At 44.0% G+C, this 24,132-nt stretch overlaps 1 protein-coding gene across 1 annotated transcript; it reads right to left on the reverse strand.

Moving 5' to 3' along the window:
- Positions 1–4,046: 4,046 nt before the first annotated feature.
- On the reverse strand, positions 4,047–20,968 carry macf1b (microtubule actin crosslinking factor 1b; the record flags this gene model as incomplete). Its single annotated transcript, XM_079275296.1, has 38 exons — positions 4,047–5,810; positions 5,969–6,089; positions 6,973–7,118; positions 7,653–7,770; positions 7,881–7,955; positions 8,038–8,192; positions 8,347–8,509; positions 8,631–8,797; positions 8,963–9,077; positions 9,323–9,511; positions 9,717–9,860; positions 10,142–10,267; positions 10,556–10,750; positions 11,105–11,264; positions 11,362–11,531; positions 11,620–11,739; positions 11,882–12,088; positions 12,195–12,350; positions 12,436–12,606; positions 12,716–12,844; positions 13,175–13,372; positions 13,536–13,691; positions 13,847–14,011; positions 14,212–14,313; positions 14,635–14,736; positions 14,824–14,946; positions 15,031–15,257; positions 15,402–15,633; positions 15,728–15,931; positions 16,248–16,466; positions 16,583–16,690; positions 16,878–16,997; positions 17,817–18,070; positions 18,154–18,238; positions 18,348–18,507; positions 18,995–19,161; positions 19,759–19,929; positions 20,351–20,968. 38 exons carry the CDS (start codon positions 20,966–20,968, stop codon positions 5,785–5,787), a joined length of 6,264 nt encoding a protein of 2,087 aa, XP_079131422.1. The 3' UTR covers positions 4,047–5,784.
- Between the last annotated feature and the right edge of the window lie 3,164 nt (positions 20,969–24,132).

Here is a 24,132-nt window from a genome sequence, read left to right on the forward strand (position 1 = left end):
GGAAAATAATAATAATAATTTAAATTGTCCAATCAACCAAAAATTTCGCCGACCCCCTGCAGTACCTCCGCGGACCCCCTGTTGAAGACCTCTGATCTTGATGTCTCCCCTCTTAACTGTGGTGATTTTTTTAATGTTTCATCTTGTACCATCATCATGCAAACTTTTGATTAAAAAAAATGAATTATAAGACAGCAGAAATCAAGAAACATTCCAAAAAAAAAAAAAAGACACACACACCTGTTCATTTGTGATCGTATTGTCTACAGAGACTCAAAACATCTTTTGTCAAGGTTGCCAGCTAACAAAACATCAGGATTAGGAGCTGACTGATAAGGCTGAGAATGTTATGTAGCAGACTGCTCAGGCGCACTGCACAGGCTTATATCCTTATTTCAAAGATTCAAGCCTATACTTTATGAGTTGAAAATAGTGACTATTGTGCATTGAACTGAGATTGCTACCTTTATTTTATATTGCAATTACACACTTTCAAACCAATGAAAAACAAATGACCTAAGTGATAGTATACAACTGCTTTAGAGTGTCAAATATTGCTTTTTAGCATCACAGAATGTTTAAGTAGCATCATAAATAAATACTGCATACATTGTAATCCCATATAGTTTTATTAGATAAGGACAGTTGCTAAGGACAAGCTAAAGAAGCGCAGTGGAAAACCTGCCAGAGTTTACTTTGATTGTTTAAAAAGTTTTTTTTTGTGTTAGTTTCCAAAACCTTTAACAGCACCATGTCTTGTGACAAAATTCCTCCTTTTAACGATTACACAGCTTAAAACAAAACACAATCCACTGCCTGGACTCCATTCAACATGTTAAATCACCTCTATTCATCATTCTACATTAAACAAGATGCCACCTACCTGCTCGTGGGAAAGGAGGTGCAAAGACACTTCTGGTGAGAGGTTACACAACAGCAACGGAGAGTGAGCCCAGGGTCAGTCTGTCCAGAGGTGTAACAACACAGTGGCCCTCTGATTTGTGTGGAGTATGCACGCACAAGAGTGCTTTGCATTTTCCTACTCTGGATCTCTGAGTCTGTGTCAGGTGACTGCAGAGGGCCGAGTCAGGGGGCCAGTGTTTGAACCAAGCAGCAGCCGGGGGGGGTGAAGGGAGTGAGAACAGAGGGAGGAAAGAACGACAGAGGATGGATCGATGGAGGAAAGGAGTTTAGTAAATGTTGGCAAGAAAAGTAGAGAAAAAGGACCAGACTGAATCTGATGAGTCTACATGTATGTGAATGTCCTTTCCATTTTTCCGCAGAGGGCGAATGCGGCTTAGCCAACCAGAAGATGGCTTTGGACATCTTTCTGTGCTTTCTGTGCTTTCTGTGCTTCCTGAGTGGGTGTTTGGTCGGGGTCGGTCCAGCTTTTGTTCAGCCCAAATTCCAAATGAATGACCCCTGTTGGGCACTAACGCCATGGCATTTCACTCGAGTGCCCTTGCACCCACCTTGGCACTCACTGGCACTACATGTTCCCTTCCTGAACAACACAATTTATTTTCAGACCCGTGACAGTAAAGTGAATTGCTTTTGATACAGTAAATAAAAATGATTTGAGCTTTCGTGGGTGTGAGATTAAGGCGAGTGTTGCGTTACTAACACATTTAAACAGCTGTTAATTCGCACAAGGACATAATTGTTTCTCTCAATCTGTTTTGTTTTTTTGGCAAATTGGCCTTTGAAATGTTTTGAGGTGAAACAAATTAAACAAATGAAACAAATGATGAAATGTGTCCGTGGGAGGGGTCTACAGGAGAGTCTCTACTGTAACAGCAGTATGTTTGCATTACCCAGTGAAAGTTCATATGATATACCCTGATTGCATGACCTCTTTGCTCTGCTACACTGTGAGGGCCAGTCACAGGACAGGGTTGTTTTGATAAAACATCAGGATTGTCATGGTGAATGTTTGCGTAGAAGTACAATACTTTGCTTTCTTTCTCCAAACCGCCAGCCCGTGTGTTTGAACAAATATGTCTGTGTTTTTGATACCGCATGTCAGTGTGAGTCTGAAAAGATTCACTTGTTAGACATCAACAGGAGGGCAACTGGAGCTGGGGGATCCACAGATGGAATTTTACATGTTTTTTTTAAACAAACACAGTCAGTCCACCACCTCTTCATGCAACACATTTATGAAAGCTTTTTATTTTTTTGGAAATAATTGATGGTGTCTGTAACTAAGCAGGAATTTCTCCCTATTATGATTCACTTCATGAAGACAGGATGGGATGCAGAAGGAGATGTAAGAAAACCACAGAACGAACAGGAGTTTCTTGTAAACTATGAGGGGAGTCAGAGGTTGAACGGCCACGCAAACACATGGGAGCTGCCTTGCTAGCTGGCTGACACAATATGTTGGGTTTCCAGTTATGGCGGCAAGCTCAAGGATCACTGGTGGTTGCGATGATTCACACTTTCTCAAAACACAGCTCCCACAGTCTCATAGCCTGCCGAGAACTGCCTGCTTATTCCTCATTCACCATAGCTTTACTGGCCCCGGCCGGTAGGGGCCGCTCGGGGCCGCTACTGATAACACAGCTGAGTGCATACAACCTTCAGCCGCTACTCTGTGCCCAGAGTGACAGTGGGCAGAAACAGCGAGCACTCTGTTATTTTTGCCGGTGTGTTTGGCTAACAGCTAACGGAACTACCAGTACGCACACACCTCTCGGCTGCTGCTCTTTCCTGGGTCCAGACCTTTAAATCTGCCCACTTCACAAAGTTTCAGTGGACTAAAAAAACAGAGTGAAGCGAGTTGACAATTCTGGCTAATATCAGGCAACCCCTGCAGGATTGCACAATGAAATGAAGATTGCAGTCCTATTTTCACAACAAAAACGACTGCAGTGTCATGTGCAACCTTCACACAGAGGAAGCAGTTGTGGTTGTACAGCGTGAACAGGAGGGGGCTGAGCACATAGCCCTAAGGGGCTGCGGGGTTTAACACTGGAGTGGAGGAAGTGTGTTGCCCATTGGAACTGCCTAGGGTCTGTTTGTGAGGAAGTCTAATGACCAGTTGCAGAGTGAGGTACTCAAACCTAGAGTGCTAAATTGATCAATTCGTTTCATGGGGGGGGGGGGGGGGGGGGGGGACTGTGTTGAATGCTGAGCTGACAAAGAGCATTGTGATGTAGGTGGTCATTTTCTTCATGAAGATTGCCACTTTCAAAAAGTTTGATGTTCGAGTTTAGAATTCAGATTAAAATACCCAGATATTCTGCATTAGATGGCCCATAGAGCATGCACACTAGCATTTTCTGTAACCCCGCTCCCCAGGTCTCGATCCAGCCCAGTTCTGGGGCTCAATTAGATGAACGGAGGAAAGAAAATAACAGCGAATTTGGCTATTATTGCATTTTACAACTTTTAAGACCTAATAAGGTAAGATATATATTCCAGTGTTTGTGGTGGGAAGTTGATTTACCTAAAAACAACAGACGTCTCTTTTCCATTATTTGGCTATGTAAAATTTGCTTCAAAGGCCGGCCCTCTACCTGGGGAATTGACTTTCCAGTAAACTCTCAAAAGGGGTATTATTGTCAATTGTTTTGATTGTTAAGACAAATGCTTTAGTTTGTCCCACAATTTTTGATTTGCAGCCTCGATGGATGACTTAAGGGAATAAGAGAAATGTTATACCAACTGAGACAATATCTTCTCTATGCTGAAGCCCTGAGGTTGGATTTGTTTTTGGCATTGCCAGCTAGGTGGTGTTTTTCTTTTACCAAAGAGCTTTTATTGTTCTTTTGGTTGTAGAGAATACAATTTGAAATGCAGCTGAATAAGGTTTGAAAAAATGATTATGAAAACTTATTGCAGACGTAAGAACATTCAAGTACACTTGTATTCGTGAAACTGAACAACTGAAAAAAACTGTATTTTAAATAAATTTGTCATTTGGTTTCTCCATCTTGAGAAAGTCTGTAAGTGCGATCAATCGTCATCTCTCATTGATTTCTGGCAAAATAGCACACATATACAGCACCGTATAATGTCAATGAGGGAATGATCATGGCAAATATTTTTTATTTTTCGAACAAAAAGATTTTTGGACATCAAATTATTAGTGATATTAAATCGACAGTTTCCCTAAATTAGACATTAGAATGAGTGCTGGGTATAGAAACATTTACAGTACACAAAAATGAGGGTGCATAGCAATAGAAGTGAAATCTGGCTATTGTGTTTCTACAGTACAGTCACATTTCAACCTTCTCCAACATTAACACACTGAGGCCAAGAGGAAAAAGGTATGTCATCATGTAAAAACATTTTCTGACCTTTAAAAAAATCATTTCGACAGCTGCATAGACCAAATGCAATTAAATACATAAGTTACTGTCTTGAACCTCAGGTATATCTAGTACAAAGGTGCACATACAAATAGAGCAACGTCCCACTGCTGATAACATATTGTATATCTGCTTTATAATAGAATCAGAGTGAACACCAGGCACCGTGCAGCACTGAACAGCCTCTGCTGTCGACTGATGGTGGAGCTGCAGTTGCTTCTCTCTCAGAGAAAATGGTTTTCAGTATCTTTTGCTGAAACAATGCATACTGGTATCCTCCGGATCACGAGGAGACTTCGGAGGAAACACATGTAGTGTCTTACATGTTTGAAGGTATGTACATTTTTACGAATGGACTGGAGGTCAGATAAGACAAACATCGAGACGGAAATGTAAAAATATGCTGCTTTAGGTAAACCAGCCTGGAAAGGGACAACAAGGAAAAAAAAGGTAGATTTCACTGAAATATCGCCTCCAATGCATTCTTATGAAAAATGAATTCACTTACTCACGACAGATCTTCCAATTAGTAAAACAACCTATCGACAGTAGTAGGACACAGAAAAAAAGTGCATTTTTATGAAAATGTGCTAAACAAAACATTCCCAGGAAGTACACTGTTATAAAGAAAACAACACATCTACACGTTCACAGTAATGCTCCATAGAAACACATACGTCCAAAGGCGGAACCAATCCTGAGAAAATAATCTCTACAAATCAACAACGACCTGACTTCAGTGCATTGATCATCACAACAATCTCCAGTGTTCAAAACATCCTTACAATAAAGAACAATACAAATACATCATTATTGGAGAACACGGTGTCAAAAAAAGGGTAAAAGACAAAAAAAAACTGTGTGGCCCTGCCAACAATGTCATCTCCATGGAATGAAATAAAAAACAATAACATCACAAAGTTGAAGGACAGCATACTGTACCGTTCACATACTTATGGTTTTGGTATATGTGGGGTTTTTTGGAGGCTAGTAGGGGAAACACCTTTACAGACCATGTACAAATGTGTTCTTGCGGAAAGTCACTTTTAAGTCACTTGCACCACATTACCGCCCAAGACAGAGCGTTATTCTCAGATTCAGCTACTTTGCTTGTAAAAAGAATAACAGAGCTGGTGAAAAAAAACCGATATGGGATTCAAAGCAAGGCTCTGGCTATCATGCAATAATGATCCATGCAGAAATGTGCGAATTCCTACTCTCTACTCGTCCTAATCAGATACTACTGTATGCAATGCAACAGGGTCCTTGCATCTGCTCACCTCCTCATTGTCACACAGGTATTCCTCAAACCCTTTTTACCATCACATCTGGTGTCCTTCTTCTGTCAGTGTCTGCTCTTCAGATGTGACTGATGCATTGTTTTTGTCTCCTTTTTGGGGGCCCCAAGGCTGTGTTTTGGTTCAACACTGCAGCATACACACATGGTTCTCAGAGGCAGAGATAATCATGTGGGTAACCTCTCAGCTTCGTCTAGAGACGGTGCACAAGAATGAAAACAGAAAGAGCGGGGGTTAACTCACCATCTCAAGATCTTTTCATGTTTGTGTATCCAGAGAGACTTGTACTTACATGGATGGATGCGCGACAAAAGCAAATGTCCTTAACAATAACTGAGGCGATTGACTGACCTGATGGTGAGGGAGAATTGTCCTCCCCTGCTGTGGCAAACTGAAGGTCAGACCCCAACGCAGCGATGGAGCTCCTGGGACGGATGCAGCGGTCACCTGAGAAACTTCTGCGAAGTAATGCCTGAAGCAAGACATGTTAGACTAGTTAGAGTAAGATGGGGTCAAATATCTCATAGTGCATGTGGAACATGTCATGCTCCTCAAAAGCACATTCAAGAAAACTCAATTTAGGATGTTACTCCTGTCTTCATATTCGTTTATATCGGATAACATTCTACATTCTGACAAGTTAAAAGGGACAGTTTACCACGAAACCAAAAAGACATATTGTCCTCTTACCTGTAGTGCTGTTTATCAATCTACATTGTTTTGGTGTGAGTTGCCGTAGAGATATCTGCCTTCTCTCAAATGTTATGAGACTATGTGGCAACCGGCGTGTGGTGCAGCGCAAGATGTCAGCATGAATGCCGTCGTCCTCAGCTGAGCTGTAGCATCAGCTGTAGCTCAGGTGAGCCAGTAGTATACGAGCACAAGCCTCTCGGCCATGAGTAGATGCATACTTCCTTCCTTTCTGCGCGGTGATACGGTTAGCCGGTGTACTTCAGTAGAAAGAAAATAGTTCCTACCTGGCCGAGTCCCGTATCGTCCCATTATATTGTAGAGAAGGCAGACATCTCTACGGCCGATACCTCCAACACTCGGCAACTCACACTAAAACAATCTAGACTGATAAATGGCACTAGTAGTTTGGATTTTGGGGGTCATTTTCCCTTTAAACTAACAAGAAGTTCAACTTTGCAGTTAGAAGAGTGAAATGCATGAACCGGATTATGTGTCTTACTTGGAAATTAAAAGAGGTAAATATGAAAAGAAATAACGAACTAAAAGGAAACAGTGGGGGAAAATAAGTAAAGACAGCAAATGTTATGAAGTGTGTGTTTATGGTAAAAAGTGCGGTCATGACACGTTGATGGCAGTTTAACAGAACACGGCGTTGGCCTTGCCTTGCGTGTCATGGGGCTGGTGGGGGCGGAGGCGCTGCTGTAGAGGCTGAGGCTTGAGTTAGACCTGCTGACAGTCAAACCCTTAGAAGTGCTTCCTGCAGGAGACAAGTACTTCTCCTTGATCTTCAGGTTGGTCCTGCCTTTCACTGTTGGTGACACAGCAGGGGCATTTAGCAGAATACTGTAAACACGTTTGTTTGAATTTATAGCAGCCACTCCTCTGATAAAAGCCAGCAGACGCTAAAAGTCAGACGTAAAAGTCATTCAGAAAAACATCAGTATTCAAATGGTAGGCTCACAGAAATATTACTAAAATATCAAAACTTTGCCAGAAACAGAAATATAGAGGGACACGCTGACATGTTTGAGCAGTTTTTATTGTTCAAAAATGCGAAATGTACACAATCAATCTGACATATCTGACATATTACAGCTACAATTACCGTATCGCACGGCACCAAAGTAGAAATAGGTTTATGTAGAACGTTTACCTGTTCACCTGACACCAATAATGTGCTTACATTCAAATCTGCTGAATGAAAGCAGCACATATCACTTTTAGTCATACCAGGTGCTGAAGACTTGTCATATTACAGTCAATTATATTTATTAAAAGGTGTTTTTCTTAAAAAGATGGCGTTTGCAGAGATAATTGGAATGTTTAGGAGTGGTGCACTAACCTCTGCAGGTGTCATTCTTGACCAGGAACTCATCTAGAGCAGTCCAGCCTCCTCCTACCCTCACCATCAACGTGCTACGCAGGATACGAACCATCCGCAACTGTTGGGAATCTCCAAACTGTGGACAAAATACATATTGCAAGTTACATTTTTTTTGCTGGAAATCAGAGGACCAAATGTGAAAGCTGCTTTACAGTTTTTCAATTATTGTCTCTAAAAATGACTCACCCTGTATCTATTAGCACTTATTTGCTCCACTTGGAACCTCTTGGGACAGTTACACTGCGATACCTGTCGACTCACCTAAATAGGGAAAGAGTGTAACAAGTGCAGTAAATGAACCACGACATCTTTGTGTTTTCTATTGTGCGCACACGGTTCATACCTCTTCGTTGATGTGATCTGGATCCAGCGGCCTCCTGTAGGGATCTCTGCTCGGGTGAAGGGCACTCACAAACTCATAATAGTCGATGAAGCCGTCGCTGTTCACGTCGAAGATGTTTGCCACTGCGTTCATCTCGAGAGAGTTGGTGGGAAATTCTGCAGCAGAGAGGTGTGAAGCCATTCTTTGTTTAAGAAAAGTCAATCTGGGAAACGATGTTGTCATAACACTTTTCTGCCATAATTTTATTGGAGGCTTAAAAATGAGCGATATATCGAAACGCTGAGCGGATTTATGACAACGGAGTCTTACTGGAGGCGAGGACGTAATCAACTAACTCCTTCTGGCTGATGCGTCCATCCTGGTCCCGGTCGATGCTGCGAAACACGTCTAAGATCCGTGACTTCAAATGACTAATCCACAGCATGTAACGCTTTCGCCAAAGATTGAAGTCGAAGTTCGCAAATTCTTCCATCTGAAATGCGAAATATCACAAAATCTAGGTTGGAGAAATTGAAGTCAAATGACTTCCCCCCCACCCAACTCTAATTACACCACAACCTCTTACAATATACATTTTAGGAAAGTACAATAACCTCTTTGAGAGTTTGCTGGTGTTGCTCCAGGCGGCTTTGTCTCGCTACAGCCAGGAGCCAAAGTTTCTGCCACTGACTGACCAGCTGACCGAGCTTTGGGGTCTGGGGGTCGAGGTGCTCCAGGGGAATAGGAACAGCAGGCTGCAGCTTCAGAGTGCTCCTCCTCTCTGGGGGGACACACAACAGGACAGTATGGAATCAGCTGAGGCAACTCATTCATGCTTCACAGACCATTAGCAGTGAGGTCATCGTCAAGCTGTCAAAACTTACATTTACAACAATGACTCTTTTTTCAGCAGAAGTTAAACTATACTGTTTTCATGCTGGCTTACTTGTGAGCGGCCGTTTGCAGGGGGAACATTGCCGTTTCGTAATGCTCTTGTGTTTGCAGGACTTTGTGGCATGTTCAACCTCTGAGAACTTCTTATTCAACTCCTCCATGAATACCTGCAGAGAGGAATGATCAGTCACAACATGGTACACCAAAGTACTGTAGTTCTGTATCCAGGGTAAAGTATTGATTGTGGTGGAAAGTCATCATGAGCAACAGTAATATCTGGGAAAGAATTTTGCCGTTAAGGTCAAAGCGTTTCAATGTTGTTTGATTCACGTTAAGCACATATTTTAGCACTTAATTGTAAAGTATGATCATCAGTAGATGGTGTAGCTCATAGAAGAGAGAAGAATCGTACTGTGTGCTGCTCAATCAGTTCTTGGTTGTGCTCCGTGGTCTCACACAGAGGCTCTTGGTCTCTGAGGTTGAGGGCTTCATCCGCTGAGGAGATCCAGTCCAGCAGCCTCTGGACTTCCTCTCGCTCTGACTCCAGTGCTGCCAAGCTGGCCTGGACCTTCTGGCCCTGCTGCTGAGCCCAGCTCTGAACCTGACTCGGAAAACAAAGAGATGGAGGAAGTTACACCAGCTCCATTCGAAGTTTAGAAATTGCCAAAGCCGTGTCCCTCTATCGTCAAAACATTTGACCTTACTGATAGCAACTAATGGTTTCCTAAATAATTAGTCATTTATCATAAATCTAATCCCTGGGGAAACTTTGCTATTGCTTATCATTTGAGCACAAAAGCACTCACCTCCTCAAAGCGGGTCTTGGTGACACTGATCCAAGACTTCAGGGTGATTATGGAGTCTGGGTGACAGGAGGCCAGGATCTCCTCACCCAGACACTGGATGTTCTGCAACTCCACCGCCTGATTCTGCAAGGCTCCCATTGATTCCTGTAGTGGGGGAGAACATGGATTTATTCAGCGTTTAACACATATTCTCATGAAGGATGAGCCATCAGCATAACATTTCACTCATTTCAAACTTGTTGAAAGCGTTACGCTGCTAACTAGAGTGTCTGTCCGGCTGAACGGGTTCAAGCATTAGAGTCTGCAAATATTCACCCTGCTTAACAACCCGGCTTCAACTTGTTATTCTGGAGCAAACCCTGACCTTTGACCTCCCCTGAAGCAGAACGCATTTCTCGAGTGACAAAGTATCACGTTATACCGACCTCGTGTTGTTTGCGGAAAGCCAGCAGGCCTTCTTCCTCCTCTGGTATCACCCCATATTTCAGTATCCTCTCTGCCTCAGTGAGGCGCTCCATGAAAGAGTGGACGAGGCCATCGAACCTTTCAGCCTAATGAGAACAAAGACAAAGATTGAGATGAGAGCAGGGGGTCGGCCCTACTTATCAACTTTTATTAATGGTCAGTTATCAGCAAATCAACTGTTATCCACTCCTCATATAATATAGTTTTGCTCATGACCACATCTACTTGCAGCCTGAATTCAATGGACGAGTGCATTTCATTTCATAAAATGAGACTTTCTGAGTGAAACACAACTACAGCTTCAGTCATAATTTCCCTTCAGAACTTAAATAAAAGATAATCTATCGGTCACCGTTGTCATTTGTGAGAACTACCTGCTGAAGTGCAGCCTCCAGTCTGTCTTGCTTGCTGACGGACAGTTTGCACACAGCCTCCCAGCGCCCCTCCAGCTCATCCATCTGCTCCTGCAGCCAGTGAGCGTCGGCTGTGCTGCTCCTGGTCAGATCCCTCACGGAGCGCTTCAGGGTCCTGATGCATCCGGCTCGCTTCCCTAACTCCTTTTGGAAGGCCTAAAGGAAAAAAGGGAATTTTGCTAAGACTGCATTGTGGAGAAACTGGTGCAAAACCTGCCACGCAAAGACAGACATATAACAACTTGGTATCAATAAATCAGTACCAGCTTAAAAGTATAATCACTGTAAAGAAATTAGACCATCATTCAAGCTTATAATAGCAGTTAAACCAAGGCATTAAAATGACTTTTACAGACGTTCTACACGGGTTAGCATGAATCCTGAATGTTTACTGTAGATGTGACGTATGGACAGTAGCTGTAAACTGTAGTGTATTTACCGGTATGCCAATCTGTTTAACATCTGTTAAATAGTGAGGCCACACATTCAAATGCATGCTGGGCGCTGTACCTTGTGTTTGTCGATCAAGTTGTTGACCATGTCTTTGTCTCCGCCGACAGCAACGTCCTCATCTAGTTGGGGCTCGGCTCTGTACAGCCAGTCGTTCAGCGCCTGGAGGGCATCGGTGAATCTGCCTGAGAACAGCAGTGCTTCCTCCAGCTTGTGTTGTCTGAGAGAAAGCACATTTTTGGATATCAAGATTTAAAAAAAAATACTTGTCAGGAATATAAATGTGCCCCAAATCGGCTGTAAACACAGATCCATACCTCTCCATAGACTTGCCACTGATGGTGTCCCATGTGTCTTTGAGTTCAGCCAGGAGATTCTCCAGATGTTGTCGATCGTGGCCGGTTTGAGCTCTTTCATGAAGGCAGCGGCCATTCTTCGATGCTGCGTCGTACATGGGCCTCTTTGACCTCAGCAGTTTCTGGAACTCCTGATATGACAAAATAAAAGGTCAGCGAAGGCATTCATGAACACATAGCACACAACCAAGTTGCATTCATTGTTATTGCCTGCCGCACCTTCTGTTCGGTCAGCTGTTGTTTAATCTCCTCGTGGGTCACAGCAATCTCTTTATGCGTGTCTAATATCTGTTCTACCTCCGCCATCCAGTCCACCAGCAGGCGCCACGATTCATTAAACTGAAGCGTGAGAATTAAAGACAGATATGATACAAAAGATCCTCTGAGTGGCACAAGTCAAACATTATTAAGTGCATGGATGCTTGTGAGAAACACAGAGAAGGTCAGCATTTACATAGGGGCTGCTATAGTTATAGAATACCTGTTTGGCATTCTTTTTGACCTCCTCCAGCGTTCTGCCTCTTTCTGAAGCGCGCTGCTGAAGCTTTTTGTGACGATCCTGGACGGTCATGATGAGGTTATGAATGACATCGCAGTCTTCCTTCCTGCTCAGTTCTATTAGTCGGCGGGCTGTGCTCTCCATGGTGCTCTTCTTCTCCCCGTAAACGTTCACCTCATTCACCAGTGTCTGTACAAATAAAAGTACATCATGAAGCAAAACTGAATGGTTTTAAATCTGTATACTCTGGATCTGGAGCACACAGAGAAACCACAGCAGGTGTAAAAAGACCTACTCTGTGTTCCTGCAGTTGAGAACAAACTTTGTTCAGAACAAAGCTGGGAGCAGGAAGAAGCCCAATAGACTCTTCACACTTGCTCATTTTAGTGAGAAGTTCCTGGACGTTACTGTGGAACTCCTTGGCCAGACTCAGTCCTTCTGTAAGCCTTGCCTGCGGGAACAGCACGACAATCGCATATAAGGATGCACTCGATTATTGATGAATCCGCAGGATGACATGTGAAGAGTTAAATAACCTTTCGCTCCTGGACTTTGCTGTAAACGGACGCCCATTTCTGCTCAAGAATTGATAAGCTGTGCTCGGTGCTTGATCCCCGCACAACGTCGCTGCTCTCCAGCATCCTGTAGATGGCATTCTTCACATCTGTGTAGGCGTGGAGCTTTGACTCCATCTCGTTGCACAACTCCTTTTATGGGCGAGAAGAATAAAGAGGTGTTGTTTTGCACTGGGTTACTATTTTTTTGATTTCTTGTGTATCTCTTTATTTGTACAGTTAAAAGTCTGGTCCGTTTTACCAAATGTGCGCTGAGCCTTTCACTGGCGGAGTCCGGCATACCCCACACGGTTTTAGAGGAAGACAGTCTCAGATCTGTGTTCTCCAGCCACTGCAGGAGATCCTGAATCTCCATTGTAACATCTTGTACCTGCAGAAAAAAACAGCAGAATGAACGCTCAGTCTCAATCAATGGAACAAAGTCTCATCGTGTAACATCAATCGTCATCAACCTTTGTCATTCAAGCAAGAGTGTGCAAACTGATCAAATATTATTTTGTTATCACAGTGCATTTTTATTTGTAGATTCAATTTCAAAATAAAACCCCCCAATGTAAATTCGGATTTGCCTCTATTTTCATGGAACCTTTACAATCACCACAAGAGGGCGCATGATGACCTGCTAAACAAGCGTAACAATGTCATTTATATATATATAGTTATTTATTTTCCTATACTTTTGTTGCAACTGTAACTTCACCTGGCTCAGTTTGTTCTCTAATTCCAGCTGCCTGCGTTCAGTCTCACAGCGGACAAACTCCCAGCTGTCATTGAGTTGCTCCAGCAGAGACGGCAGACCATGCGGGCTGTCCCCGGACCCGACCTCCAGCAGCTCCCTGCCTGCCTGGTTCAGGGACTTCACGGTGCGAACGTGGGACATGACATCATTACGCAACACCTTGTAGGAGGAAGAAGCAACAGAGGAAGAGCGGAAATCAAATTCCACCATTTGTGAATTGAACACCCAGCATACAATCGGACGACAGAAGGTTGTCGCCTGGTCAGAAGGAGCACTGTTACACTAAGTACATAATATTCATTGTATTTAGGCCACCACCAACCTTGTGTTTGGCCAGCTCTATTTCACAGGCCTGCAGGTCAATGCTGATTGGCCGGCTGCCCTGGAGTTGGTCAGCTGTTCGGGAGAGCCATGTGTGCAGCTCATCAAGTGTGTTTTGGAACTGACCCAGACCCAGCAGAGCACACTCCAGCTGATGCTGATGCACGGTAAACAAACATATATATTTACTCTAAACTGTTGTTGAAATGACATCAAACTTAATGGATAGCATGAGGACATTGTGCATATAATGGAGTATAGTGGCATGCGAATAGCAACATTACATATTGATATCTGATTGCATATTCTCACTTGTCTGCTGACAGTCTCTGACTCCAAGCTGTCCCAGCGCTGTCTGAAGTCACACAGCGGTGAGACGGAGCCCGGGCGCTCCGAGCCTGGAGACAGCCGGCACACAAAGCGATGGTTCAGGCTTTCTATCTCTATCTTCTTCTGGTAAAGTTCTCGCTTAAACTCCTGAGAGAAAGAGTAAAGACGGAATATATGTTTGGAAGTTAGCTATTATCATGACGCATACATGTTTTCTGTTTTAATAAAATACAACACACATAGCCAAAAGCACTGTCTCTGTAGAATATGAGACCAAATAGACTGCATATATGAGAAAGAACTTTGATCATTGCTGGTTACGGGTGTACTTCAGCAAATAAACTCACCTTGAGATCACGTAGCTGCTCTTTGACGGATTCCAGGTCAGTTCCTACCATAAACTCTTCAGTGGACCTCAGCTCAGCTGACTTCAACCACTCAAACAGACCCTATTAGCAGGACAATAACAGCATTAATGCACAACAACTGATATAATGTACAACCACTCAACCATTAAACTCATTTGCCTTTGGCAGAGGTCCACACGATCTGTCAGCAGTTCAAATGTAAAGCTACAGGGAGTAAGAGTCTGGACTTTACGATTGTAACAGGATGAAAGACGAGCTTTGTTGTTGGCAGGATGCCATAACACTGCTTGGGCGAGGCGGCGGGTGGCCAAAGCGTCCCGTTTAATATGGCCAGATACGGACCATGAAGTATTTGTTCGTATATTGTATGCATGTACACCAATACTGTATATAGACACACACCTGCATAGTGTCTTGATAATGTAGTGCCATCTGCAAGGACTCCTCCAGCTTTTTGTGACTTTCGTTCCACAGTTTGCTCAAGTTGTTCCACGTGCAATAAAGCTTCAAGACACCAAACAGACAAGGTATTCAGTTAGTCAGCACAACATCATGAGTCAAAACTTATTTGTATTCAAATGTGTTTCATACTTCATCCAGGCTCTTTGTGACATCTGGTTTGTCTGTATCGCCACATGCTGACATCAGATCCATTCCCAAAACACCAAGGGTGTCCAGATCTCCCTGTAAACTGTCAATATCCTCTCTGAGAGTCTGTGAGTTGAAAATATAGAAAAGGTTATATTGTGTCTTTTATATTTAAAAAAAACGAGGGTTTCTCATACGTGATTGACAAACCTGCATGGTTTCAAGGCTCTGGCGGATTGTTTCCGAGTCTCTCCGACTAGCATTGAGATCCAAAACTGCCTGCTGAGCGTCGCTGAGAGCAGCCGTGACATCGCTGATGTCGCTCCAGAACTTCAAGGCGAGATCCAAGAGTTTGAGCAGCCAGCTTTCCCTCTCCTGGGCCTGAGTATGCGTCTCGTCCCACAGCTGGGACAGGCTGGACACACGCTCTTGGATTGCTAAGATCACAAAGAAAATAACTGGGGTATTGCTTAGAATTGGCCCTTTTTCCCAAAGCAGTGTTGCTACTTGCAGCCCCATGTGTACTATAGGACAATATCACATCTGTATACAAACGACACAATTTCCGAGAAGATCGTTACCTGTGCCGACAGATCCATCACCAGCCGCCTGCGTGTTGGCCAGCAGTTCATCTGCTTGTGTCTTCACACTGCCAAGGTCCAGCTCAAGCTTGGACAGCTCGGCCCGGGTGTGTTTGTTGTCCTGCAGCTGCTCCTGGATCCTCGGGCTGATGCCTTGAAGAGAGGTGTGAGTCTGTATGCGACTGCACAGGCGGTCAAGACTCTCCCCGATAAGGGTCATCCTCTCATTCAGCTATAGACAGAAGAAAACACTTGTTGTGTGCTTGCTTGCACTATATTTTCAAAGTGTAGGGCTATTTTGTTTTGCATTAACCCAGCAGTCCTACCTGCGTGAATCGAGGCAATGACTCCTCGAGTAGATTAGCAGTCTCTCTGACCCGGTCTCTGATGGTTGTATGCTGCTCCTCGGCCTCCGTCGCCTTTCGACAGAACTCATCCCCCTGAATGGGGTTTAGTTCTGACAAGCGTTTTGCCAGAGAGCATAATCGTGCAATCAGGGGTCTGTGCTCTGCTATACACTCCCTCAGACCCTTAGGAAAGAAGAGATCAACAATAATGCAATTACATTATAGGGAGCATACTTTTATTTCGGAAAGAACCTGATTTGAGTTTAATCCCGAAAATAAATAGAGGAAGTTAGAAAAAAACAAAGATGCCATTATAGTGCACAGGTAGAAAAGTAACCCTCTTGGGAAGTAGATAGCATGAATGAACAGTCCTTGAACAGATCAGCTCATTCACCTACAGGAAAACGGTGTCAGACGGTGAAGTATAAAAGGACTTCTTTGTTGAACTGGCCAAAGAAAGTGGCTGGCCTTCTAATGCGGAGAGGCAGCTTTCTTCTACCTGTAAGAGGTCCTGTTGTTCCCGAAATGCCTCGTAGCTGATTGTGCTCATGGAAAGCTGGCCAATTAGGGTTTGAGTTTCTTCAAGCCAGGGCGATACCTCACCGATGCCCTCAGAGAACTGGAGGAGAAGCGACTGAGCGTGCTCAAGCTGCAGGACCACGTGGGAATTGGTGGCTGAGGTGGTGTTGCATTGTTCCTGTAAGGCATCTAGTGGGGTCTGCGTGGGAGAGGTGACAGCAACAATAAATACATGTGAAATATAAACACCTTACTGTTACATTTGTTTACACTTTTAGTAAATGTGTTATTTAGTAAATGAGTTGTGGCCGATACCTGCAAATCATATGTTTCTCCTTCATCACTGTACGTCAGCAGGATTTCAGCAATCTTCACCATCTTCTCAATGTTGAACCTGTGTTGGAGAATCTCCACTGCCAAAATCTATTCAGGAGATAAGACGTCAAATTACATTCACTTACCAATCATCATTTAAATGAATTTCTTAAACTTCAAAAAACACCGTAGAAATGAAAGATAACACATATTATGTAATGTTTTTTTGATTCTAAGTGAGAAACTATTCATTCGGTTTATTAGTTAGCCAGTTGTGTTTGTATAATGTCCCAACCTTCTGTTCATAGAGTTGTTCTGCTATGAGCTCTGGATTCAGATGAATGGTTTTCAGCTTTTCAAGACTCAGCGCTGTGTCTCTGAACCAAGCCATCTCCTTCACCACTGCCTGTTCCAGCTGATGAGAATATACTGTATGTTCGTATAGCATTCAAAACATATACAATAGAACATAATATCATACATATATATAATCCTAATTAAAACATGATACTATTATTTCTGGAATATAATACCACTTGGCAGCACATACTTGCAGCAGTATCATTCTCGGTTAAAAACAAGTCCCCTGATAAGTCCGGCCTCTTGCAGACATTGTGACTCATCAAAGCAGGCAAAGCACAGGTTTAAATAATCACACTCCCTGTGTGATTTACATTCATTATACCTGCAATGGTGTGTCAAAATGTCTGCCATGATAACATCAGATGGCTTACAGCTGAATTACAAATGATCAACAAAAACGGGCATCATGAGAGTCCACTAACATTAAGATAAGCTGTATTTGGAATTGCATACTAATGTACTTTTCATGCTAAGTATGAAGTCAAATTAAGTATGTAGAGCTTCCCAGCGGCATAGTATGTGGATGTATGTGGATTCGAGAAATGCACAGATGTATACTACATTAGCAAGAATTTATGAATATGCAGCATGAGCCTACTGCACCAACCAACTGCCAGAGATTGTCAGAGATTTTGTCACTTTATTAAGTTTTAATATTTTCTCATTGGAGAAAGTAACTATTTAGATTCCCAATATGTGGTCAGTTTATCTAAATAAGGCCTGTTTGGAAGATTGCTGCAACTTGTTAGCTTCATGAGTCAACAATGTTCCCTTGAACAGACCTTTTATAGCAAGCTAGGTATCTAGGAACAGTTAGCAACACTGCAGCATCACCTGATCTGATCACTGTACATTAGAGTGGGAACATTACCCTCTGTCTCTCAGCTGCACATAACACTGCATCTCCAGCATGTGTCTGCGCTCCTGCCGCCCCCAGCAGCTCCCTCTCGATGCGGCCCAGCCACAGGTGGAGGTCCTCCTGGCTGGAGGTACAGCGACTGGAGGCCTCCAGGGCCTGCTCCAGCCTCTGCAGCACATCCAGACTGCTTAGACTCAGCACAGAGCAGCGGATACGCAGAGCATCCATCTTCTCCTGCACCTGCTGGGCTTCCTCCTCTGAAATAACTGAGTTATTTGAAAGGAATATCTTTCCAACCTCAATGACCACACTATGCCCATTAGCTTTTGCCATATGTAGTCAAAATTACCTGAAATTGCTTCCATCAGACCATGTCCCGACTTTTGTATTTTCCCTAGCTCAGCAGTTTTGACTTGAATCTCTTCGACAACAGCCTAAAAAAACAGTGAAAACAGGTCAAAGTTATGATTCTTTCCTCAAACAGCGCGATGCACATTTACCATACTGCACATGCAGTTGAACCATACATGGTAGATTTCCAACCTTGGCCCTGTCTGTGGCCTCCGAGAGATGCAGCATCACTCGCTCTGCATTCCGTAGTTGAGCAAGAGTCTGTTCCACTGACATGAGCCACTGCTGCAGGCCGTCTACTCCTTCCTGGAAGAGCTGGGCCCTGGGCAGAATGAGCTCCAGACTCGCTCTCCTACCAACGACAAAATGTTACCATCAGCGAGTAAGAATGGTATCGCTTATTTAATAATTATAGGGACAGTGCACAGCTGTTAGCTATAAGCTAACTATCTGCAGTCCCTTGCGTTCATGCGTTGATTTTAGCCATTATTTTATCTTGAATTTGAAATCAGTAAGACTGCAGCTCTCTCTTTTATAATATAGTATTGAACCCGTCTAGAAGAAGCAGGTCGAGAAGGCTGACCGGCCAAACTCAGGAAATCTGCATCGCACAGTCACCTCTACTGGTGGTCCCATTATCTAAGCGCCATGACATGAACTCGTTTAATGGAGGAGCCAGATCACTGATCACTTTGTACACCAAACTAGCATCAGCAAGACACACAAAGCAGTCAAAAGCTCATGAGATCAGACTTCCAGATGATGTTGCTGGTTCTGGTGACTCATGCTGTAAGCCTTGCCAAGATGTGAGTGTGGCATTGCCAGTAAAGGTAGCTGACCTTTTCTCCGCCCCCAGCTGTAAGGCCTCCCACTTCTGTTTGAGAGCGGTAAGCTTGACTTTTTCCTGCTCCCCCTCCTCTCCTGGGTGGGCCTCCACAAGTCGAGGGCCCTGCGACATCATGGAGTTCATACTACGCCTTCGATCTGTTAGGAGACGCTGCAGGAGCTGTCAGAGAACATCACGGATGGGGGAACAATATTTACCCATATTTGTGGAAAGACAAGACGATTCAAGAATAAGGACAAATACTTCAAAGCCCCTCCTTCTGTATGAAATCAGATCAGTTCTAAGTACAACAGAAGATGTTTTGCATTATACTTTAATTTTAACGAAATGACATTGCTTCTAGTAAGAATTAACAGTCATGAAAGCCCCATTCTTGTTTTTTCAGCCTTTGGGTCAGTGTGAAGGAAGCCGTGTCTCGTGTGTCAAGCTAACATTGTCAAGAGTCAGCCAGGTTTCACCTCATCCACAGAGCATACAATGGGTGAGATTACAGCTGAAAGGTGAGAGACTTCCCTGCTTTTTTTCATACCCGCAGGAAATGTTAACAAAGACTCACTGAAGCTTATTGTGGCCGTGAACACCTCCCATTCACCGCTGAATAGAACCGAATTTAGGTTGTAAAGGAAGCAGTTGAGCGTTTTTTTTCCATGACCTCTAGAGGTAAACCTTTCAGGTGTCTTCAAACTACGATTATACTTCAAAGATGTTTTTTTCTGGAAGAAGAAATGAGGTGACGTGATGTCGGTGACAACAGACCTTTTGTTCTTGGAGCTGTGCTTTCACCACTTTGACCTCCGAGGATGGGGGTTTCTGATTGGCTGTGAGCTCCTCTATCTCACTGACCCATGTGAGCAAAGCTTCCAGGTTTTGGAGAAATGTCTCAGAATCTGTTGACACATCCGTCAGAGCCAAGGCAGATCTTGTTCCCTTGAGAGAGTCCATCACAAAATAATTAACTTAAGTATGAATGAATGAAAAATAATGTCAGCAAGTAGCATGATTGCGACACAAGGAGAAAAGAGCAAAGATACACATAAAGAAGAACATACCCTCCATCTATCCAGGCTGGAATCCTGATCTGAGCTTGAGTGTCCATCACTTTGGAGCTGCAAAATAAAGACAGCGGACCTGTTGTTTCAATTGACAAAATTGCTGTTTCAAAAACGACCCACCCCGATGTAAAGAGACAAAACATTGATTTTAAGGAAACAGTCTAGGTGATAATAGGTGATATTATTAAGTTCAGATGAGGAGAAGTAAGAAAGGATGAAAAGGAAGAGAGATTTGTCGTTTGAAATTTTTTATCAACCTCAGCGAGTTCCTCGGCGACACCATTCAGGACTCTAACAGTTCTGGTGACAATGGGGTCCCCTCCTTTATCTCCAGACGGATACTCTGTCACTTCTAGAATTTCCGTCACGACCGTCTCCGTCACCTCCGTCACCTCTGTGACCTCACGTGACGCCAGAGTCTTCCAGGACCAGGGGCTTCCTTCTCTGGAGTCTCTCCTCTGGAAGCTGGCCCTCCTCTCAGCAGAGGTCCTGTCCGGGTGGGCCAAAGGGGAACGGGTGTACTCTGGAGGCACAGTCCTCCTTGTTAGTGTCCCATTTCGGGATGTTTTTATCGGAGAAGGGCTGCTGTGCCAGGCGTTGTCCAGCGTACTGGTGCTCCTGATTGTGGAGGTGGGAGAGCTGCGGAGGAGTTTGTCCGAAATGGGAGTATGAGCCCCCTCCTCCCTCTTATGATCAATTTTCTCTGCCTCCTTGTCCCTCTCCACCTCTCCTTCCTTGTGTGCCTCCTCTCCTGCTTTGTCTTTGACCGGCACTTCTGGTTTGGCCTCCCCATGTTGCTCCGGGGGCTGCCGCTCTCTTCGCCGTTGGTAGCACTCCTTCAGGAAGTCCTCGTCGGACCTCACATGCTTGGACTTCTGGCCCAGGCAGCTGGGCCGGCTGACGAGGTTACCCATAATCCTTCAGCCCAGAGGCTAGCGAGGTAATAGGTGAGGTAAGGCCCCTCGGCCATGCATGCGGAAGATCCTTCAGCTACCTAAAATAAGACAAGGGGGCTCTGGGTCATCATACAGTAAACAAGTGCTCATTGTGTAAATCATAGAAAAATATCTTGTTTCTTTAAAAGCACAACTTCCCTGCTTTAAAGTCACTAAGTACTGCTTGCCACAGCTTACATCTTCAGAAAACTGCTATCAAACAACATGAACAAGTCTCTCACATTCTTTAAATGCAACATATTTGTGCCAACGTTGCCCTTTTCTTGGCACTGAAAGACCACAGAGATACTTGGCCTAGATATTCGCTGTCCCTTTGTCTTCCTTTAGACCACATACGCACTTGCTCCCCATCCATCTCACATCACCAACCAAAATATTCTGGGCTTAGAAATCAATGTGACAGGCTTGTCGAGGATCCCACTGTTGAGCCTGGCACGCAGAACCGGTGGCAGACAGCCAGCTCTTCCTCTAGCTCAGCCTGGACCACTCCTGGGAAACCCGTTAAGGATCTGCTCAATAATAAAATATGACAGCCATAAAAATGCAGACATCGCCTCATTTCTCAGGGGCGACAATAAGAGGGCGATTAGGGACACCGAGTGGCATGGGGGCAGTGGCGGGGGTAGTTAGGAAAACAGTAACAATCAACCAAGATAATACAGGGCTTTTCTCTCACTACTACATCACTGAATGACAATTTTGAATCCAGCAATGATCTCGCCAACATATTGTTTGACCAAAATGAGTATATTACCAAAAAGCCTATCATTGGCAGCGACATTTTCAAACTGTGTCAGCGCGTCTGCTTCCCCCTCAGCTCAGCGCCTTCATTGTTTTGACAGAAGGGTTAAAGGTGGATGTAATTATGTTGGTCTAGAGGAGCTGAGGTGAGCCCATCAGGAGACCACAAGGTTCCTGTTGAGGCTGGGTCCTTCCTCTGCAGGCGGGGTTGGACTGGTCCATTCAGAATTACACAGGTCACCTCAGGTCATGCTTGGTGACTAAAGATCTGTGGGGGGGGGGGGGGCAATATGGGTCAACAAAGGGGAAATTGGGATGTTGGCTCCACAAACTATCAAGAGGGATTCAGTTTTCTTCTGGTTTGAAAAAAGCAGAAGAAGAGGATTTACGATGCTGTACGGTAACTATGTTACAGTCATGCTGCAGGCTGATAAGATTATGCTGAATATGCAGCTCTCTTATCTTTACCAGAGGTTAGACACAAAGGCAGTCTGCATCGGAGGGTAACTTCGTGCTCCCGTCAATATCCACGCTAAATTTGAATCAAATCTCATTTGCGTGTCCCCCAGACTAATCATAATGAAGATAGATCATGGCTTTTAACTAAATGAGAATCTCAAAAATGACCTAGTTTGATACGATGGCTCCATGTGCATTTGGCAAGTAATTACCAACATCAGGCATGTCTCTGCAGAGCAAGATGATGCAGTCAGTGGATCCACAGGGGAGGACACAGTCAGATCAGAGAGTGGTGCCCAGACAAAGCCCCGGCCTGGAGATCAATGATTACCCAGTTAGCTCAGATCACTGCCCAGCGGTCTCCGGAGGAGGGCAGAGAGTGTGTCTGTGGCCGTGTTCGTACGGGTTAACAATTCAAGAGAGAGGGTGTGTCGTGTCTGGTTACTGCAGCGTGCATGTGTGGTCGTTTCCTCAATAACACAGGCTCCTTAAGCGTACTCTCACACCAATATACAGTATGTGAGGATATGCTGAGTCGTCTCATTAGAGTGCACATGGAGCGCTACAAGGATTATGTTATTATATGCAGATATTTTGTTTTATTATGTCTACTAGACTAGGCCACAGACGCTGATATATGACATGCTTTTTTTACAAGTCATTTTAATAATCTTCACAGCCCTCATATTAAAGACTGTAAGAATACAATGACCGACATTATTCGACAACCAAAGCAAACCAGAGCTTCCCTCTCAAAATGCCCACAGCCTGTATATTTGATATGCACCTCCCACTCTCTAGCATAATGATACTAGAGAGAGAACCAGGGAGCCACTCCACCATTGAACTCATATTGCAGATGACCTACCCGTCCCATTACTTAACCTACTTTAAAATGGCCCTTAATTCAGACCGGCCCCTTTCTCTGCTCTCAACAGTGATTTATGATACATGACCACAGTCCACTCCTGATGAATTGGATTACAACCGTAGTGGAGGGGCTTCTCCACACAACGAAACAATCCGAACATTGTTGTTTGCAAAGACCTCAGTTTCACATTTCATGTCTCGTTCTTATTTAAATCTCAGTATGGGAGACATGGGAATGTATTTCAGATGTTTTGAGCAACACCTCGCATATCAAAATACTACACAAAAGATCTGATGTTCGTCTTATTTATTGCATCGATTGACCCATTTATGGGTGGGTTTGCAATTAGCAGCAAAACAATAATCATCAATCACAACAGTAGAGCGCCATAATGTTGTGTGACTGGTGTGCGTCCGCCTCTGTTAAGGGAGGTCCCGAAGTAGTAATCATGGGTAGTGGTCCCTAATCAAGGATGGCAGCTGTGCATTCACCCGTGAGACTCATAATATGTTAGGGTGGATATCGTACAAGGTCACACGTTCATCTCAAAGGCAGCCCTCTGAACATGCAACACAAAGCTGCTGCTGTGTGGAATCAAATCAGCACGGCTTTGGCAAAAACGAGCAGCTGCTGAAAATGGACATGCCTCCTCTTACAATATTGATCAGAATTCTGAATCCTTTCATGAAATCCAAGATTATTTACAAAGAACAAACTGAATAAAACATACTTACATCAGAATGATTCATTCAAACTGATACTGCCTTTCCCATTGCCTGTCGCACTTGTATTTTGCATTTGCTGAAAATAAGTGAAGAATGTCACAACTCGTTCACCGGCACATGGCTCCCTCCAGCACAAAGTCCATAATCAAACTCTCTCTCTCTCTCTCTCTCTCTCTCTCTCTCTTTCTCTCTCTCTGAGGCATTCCTGTGTTACTGGCAGTTTTGGCGGTTTGAATCGCACGTGAACCACACTTACCCTGAAGCACAGTTGAGCCAAACAGCATGAGTAAAGGAATCCAGCCAGTCCTCAATCACCATTCAAAAAA

Source organism: Melanostigma gelatinosum (assembly GCF_949748355.1).
Source record: "Melanostigma gelatinosum genome assembly, chromosome: 9".
Taxonomy (NCBI): Eukaryota; Metazoa; Chordata; class Actinopteri; order Perciformes; family Zoarcidae; genus Melanostigma; species Melanostigma gelatinosum.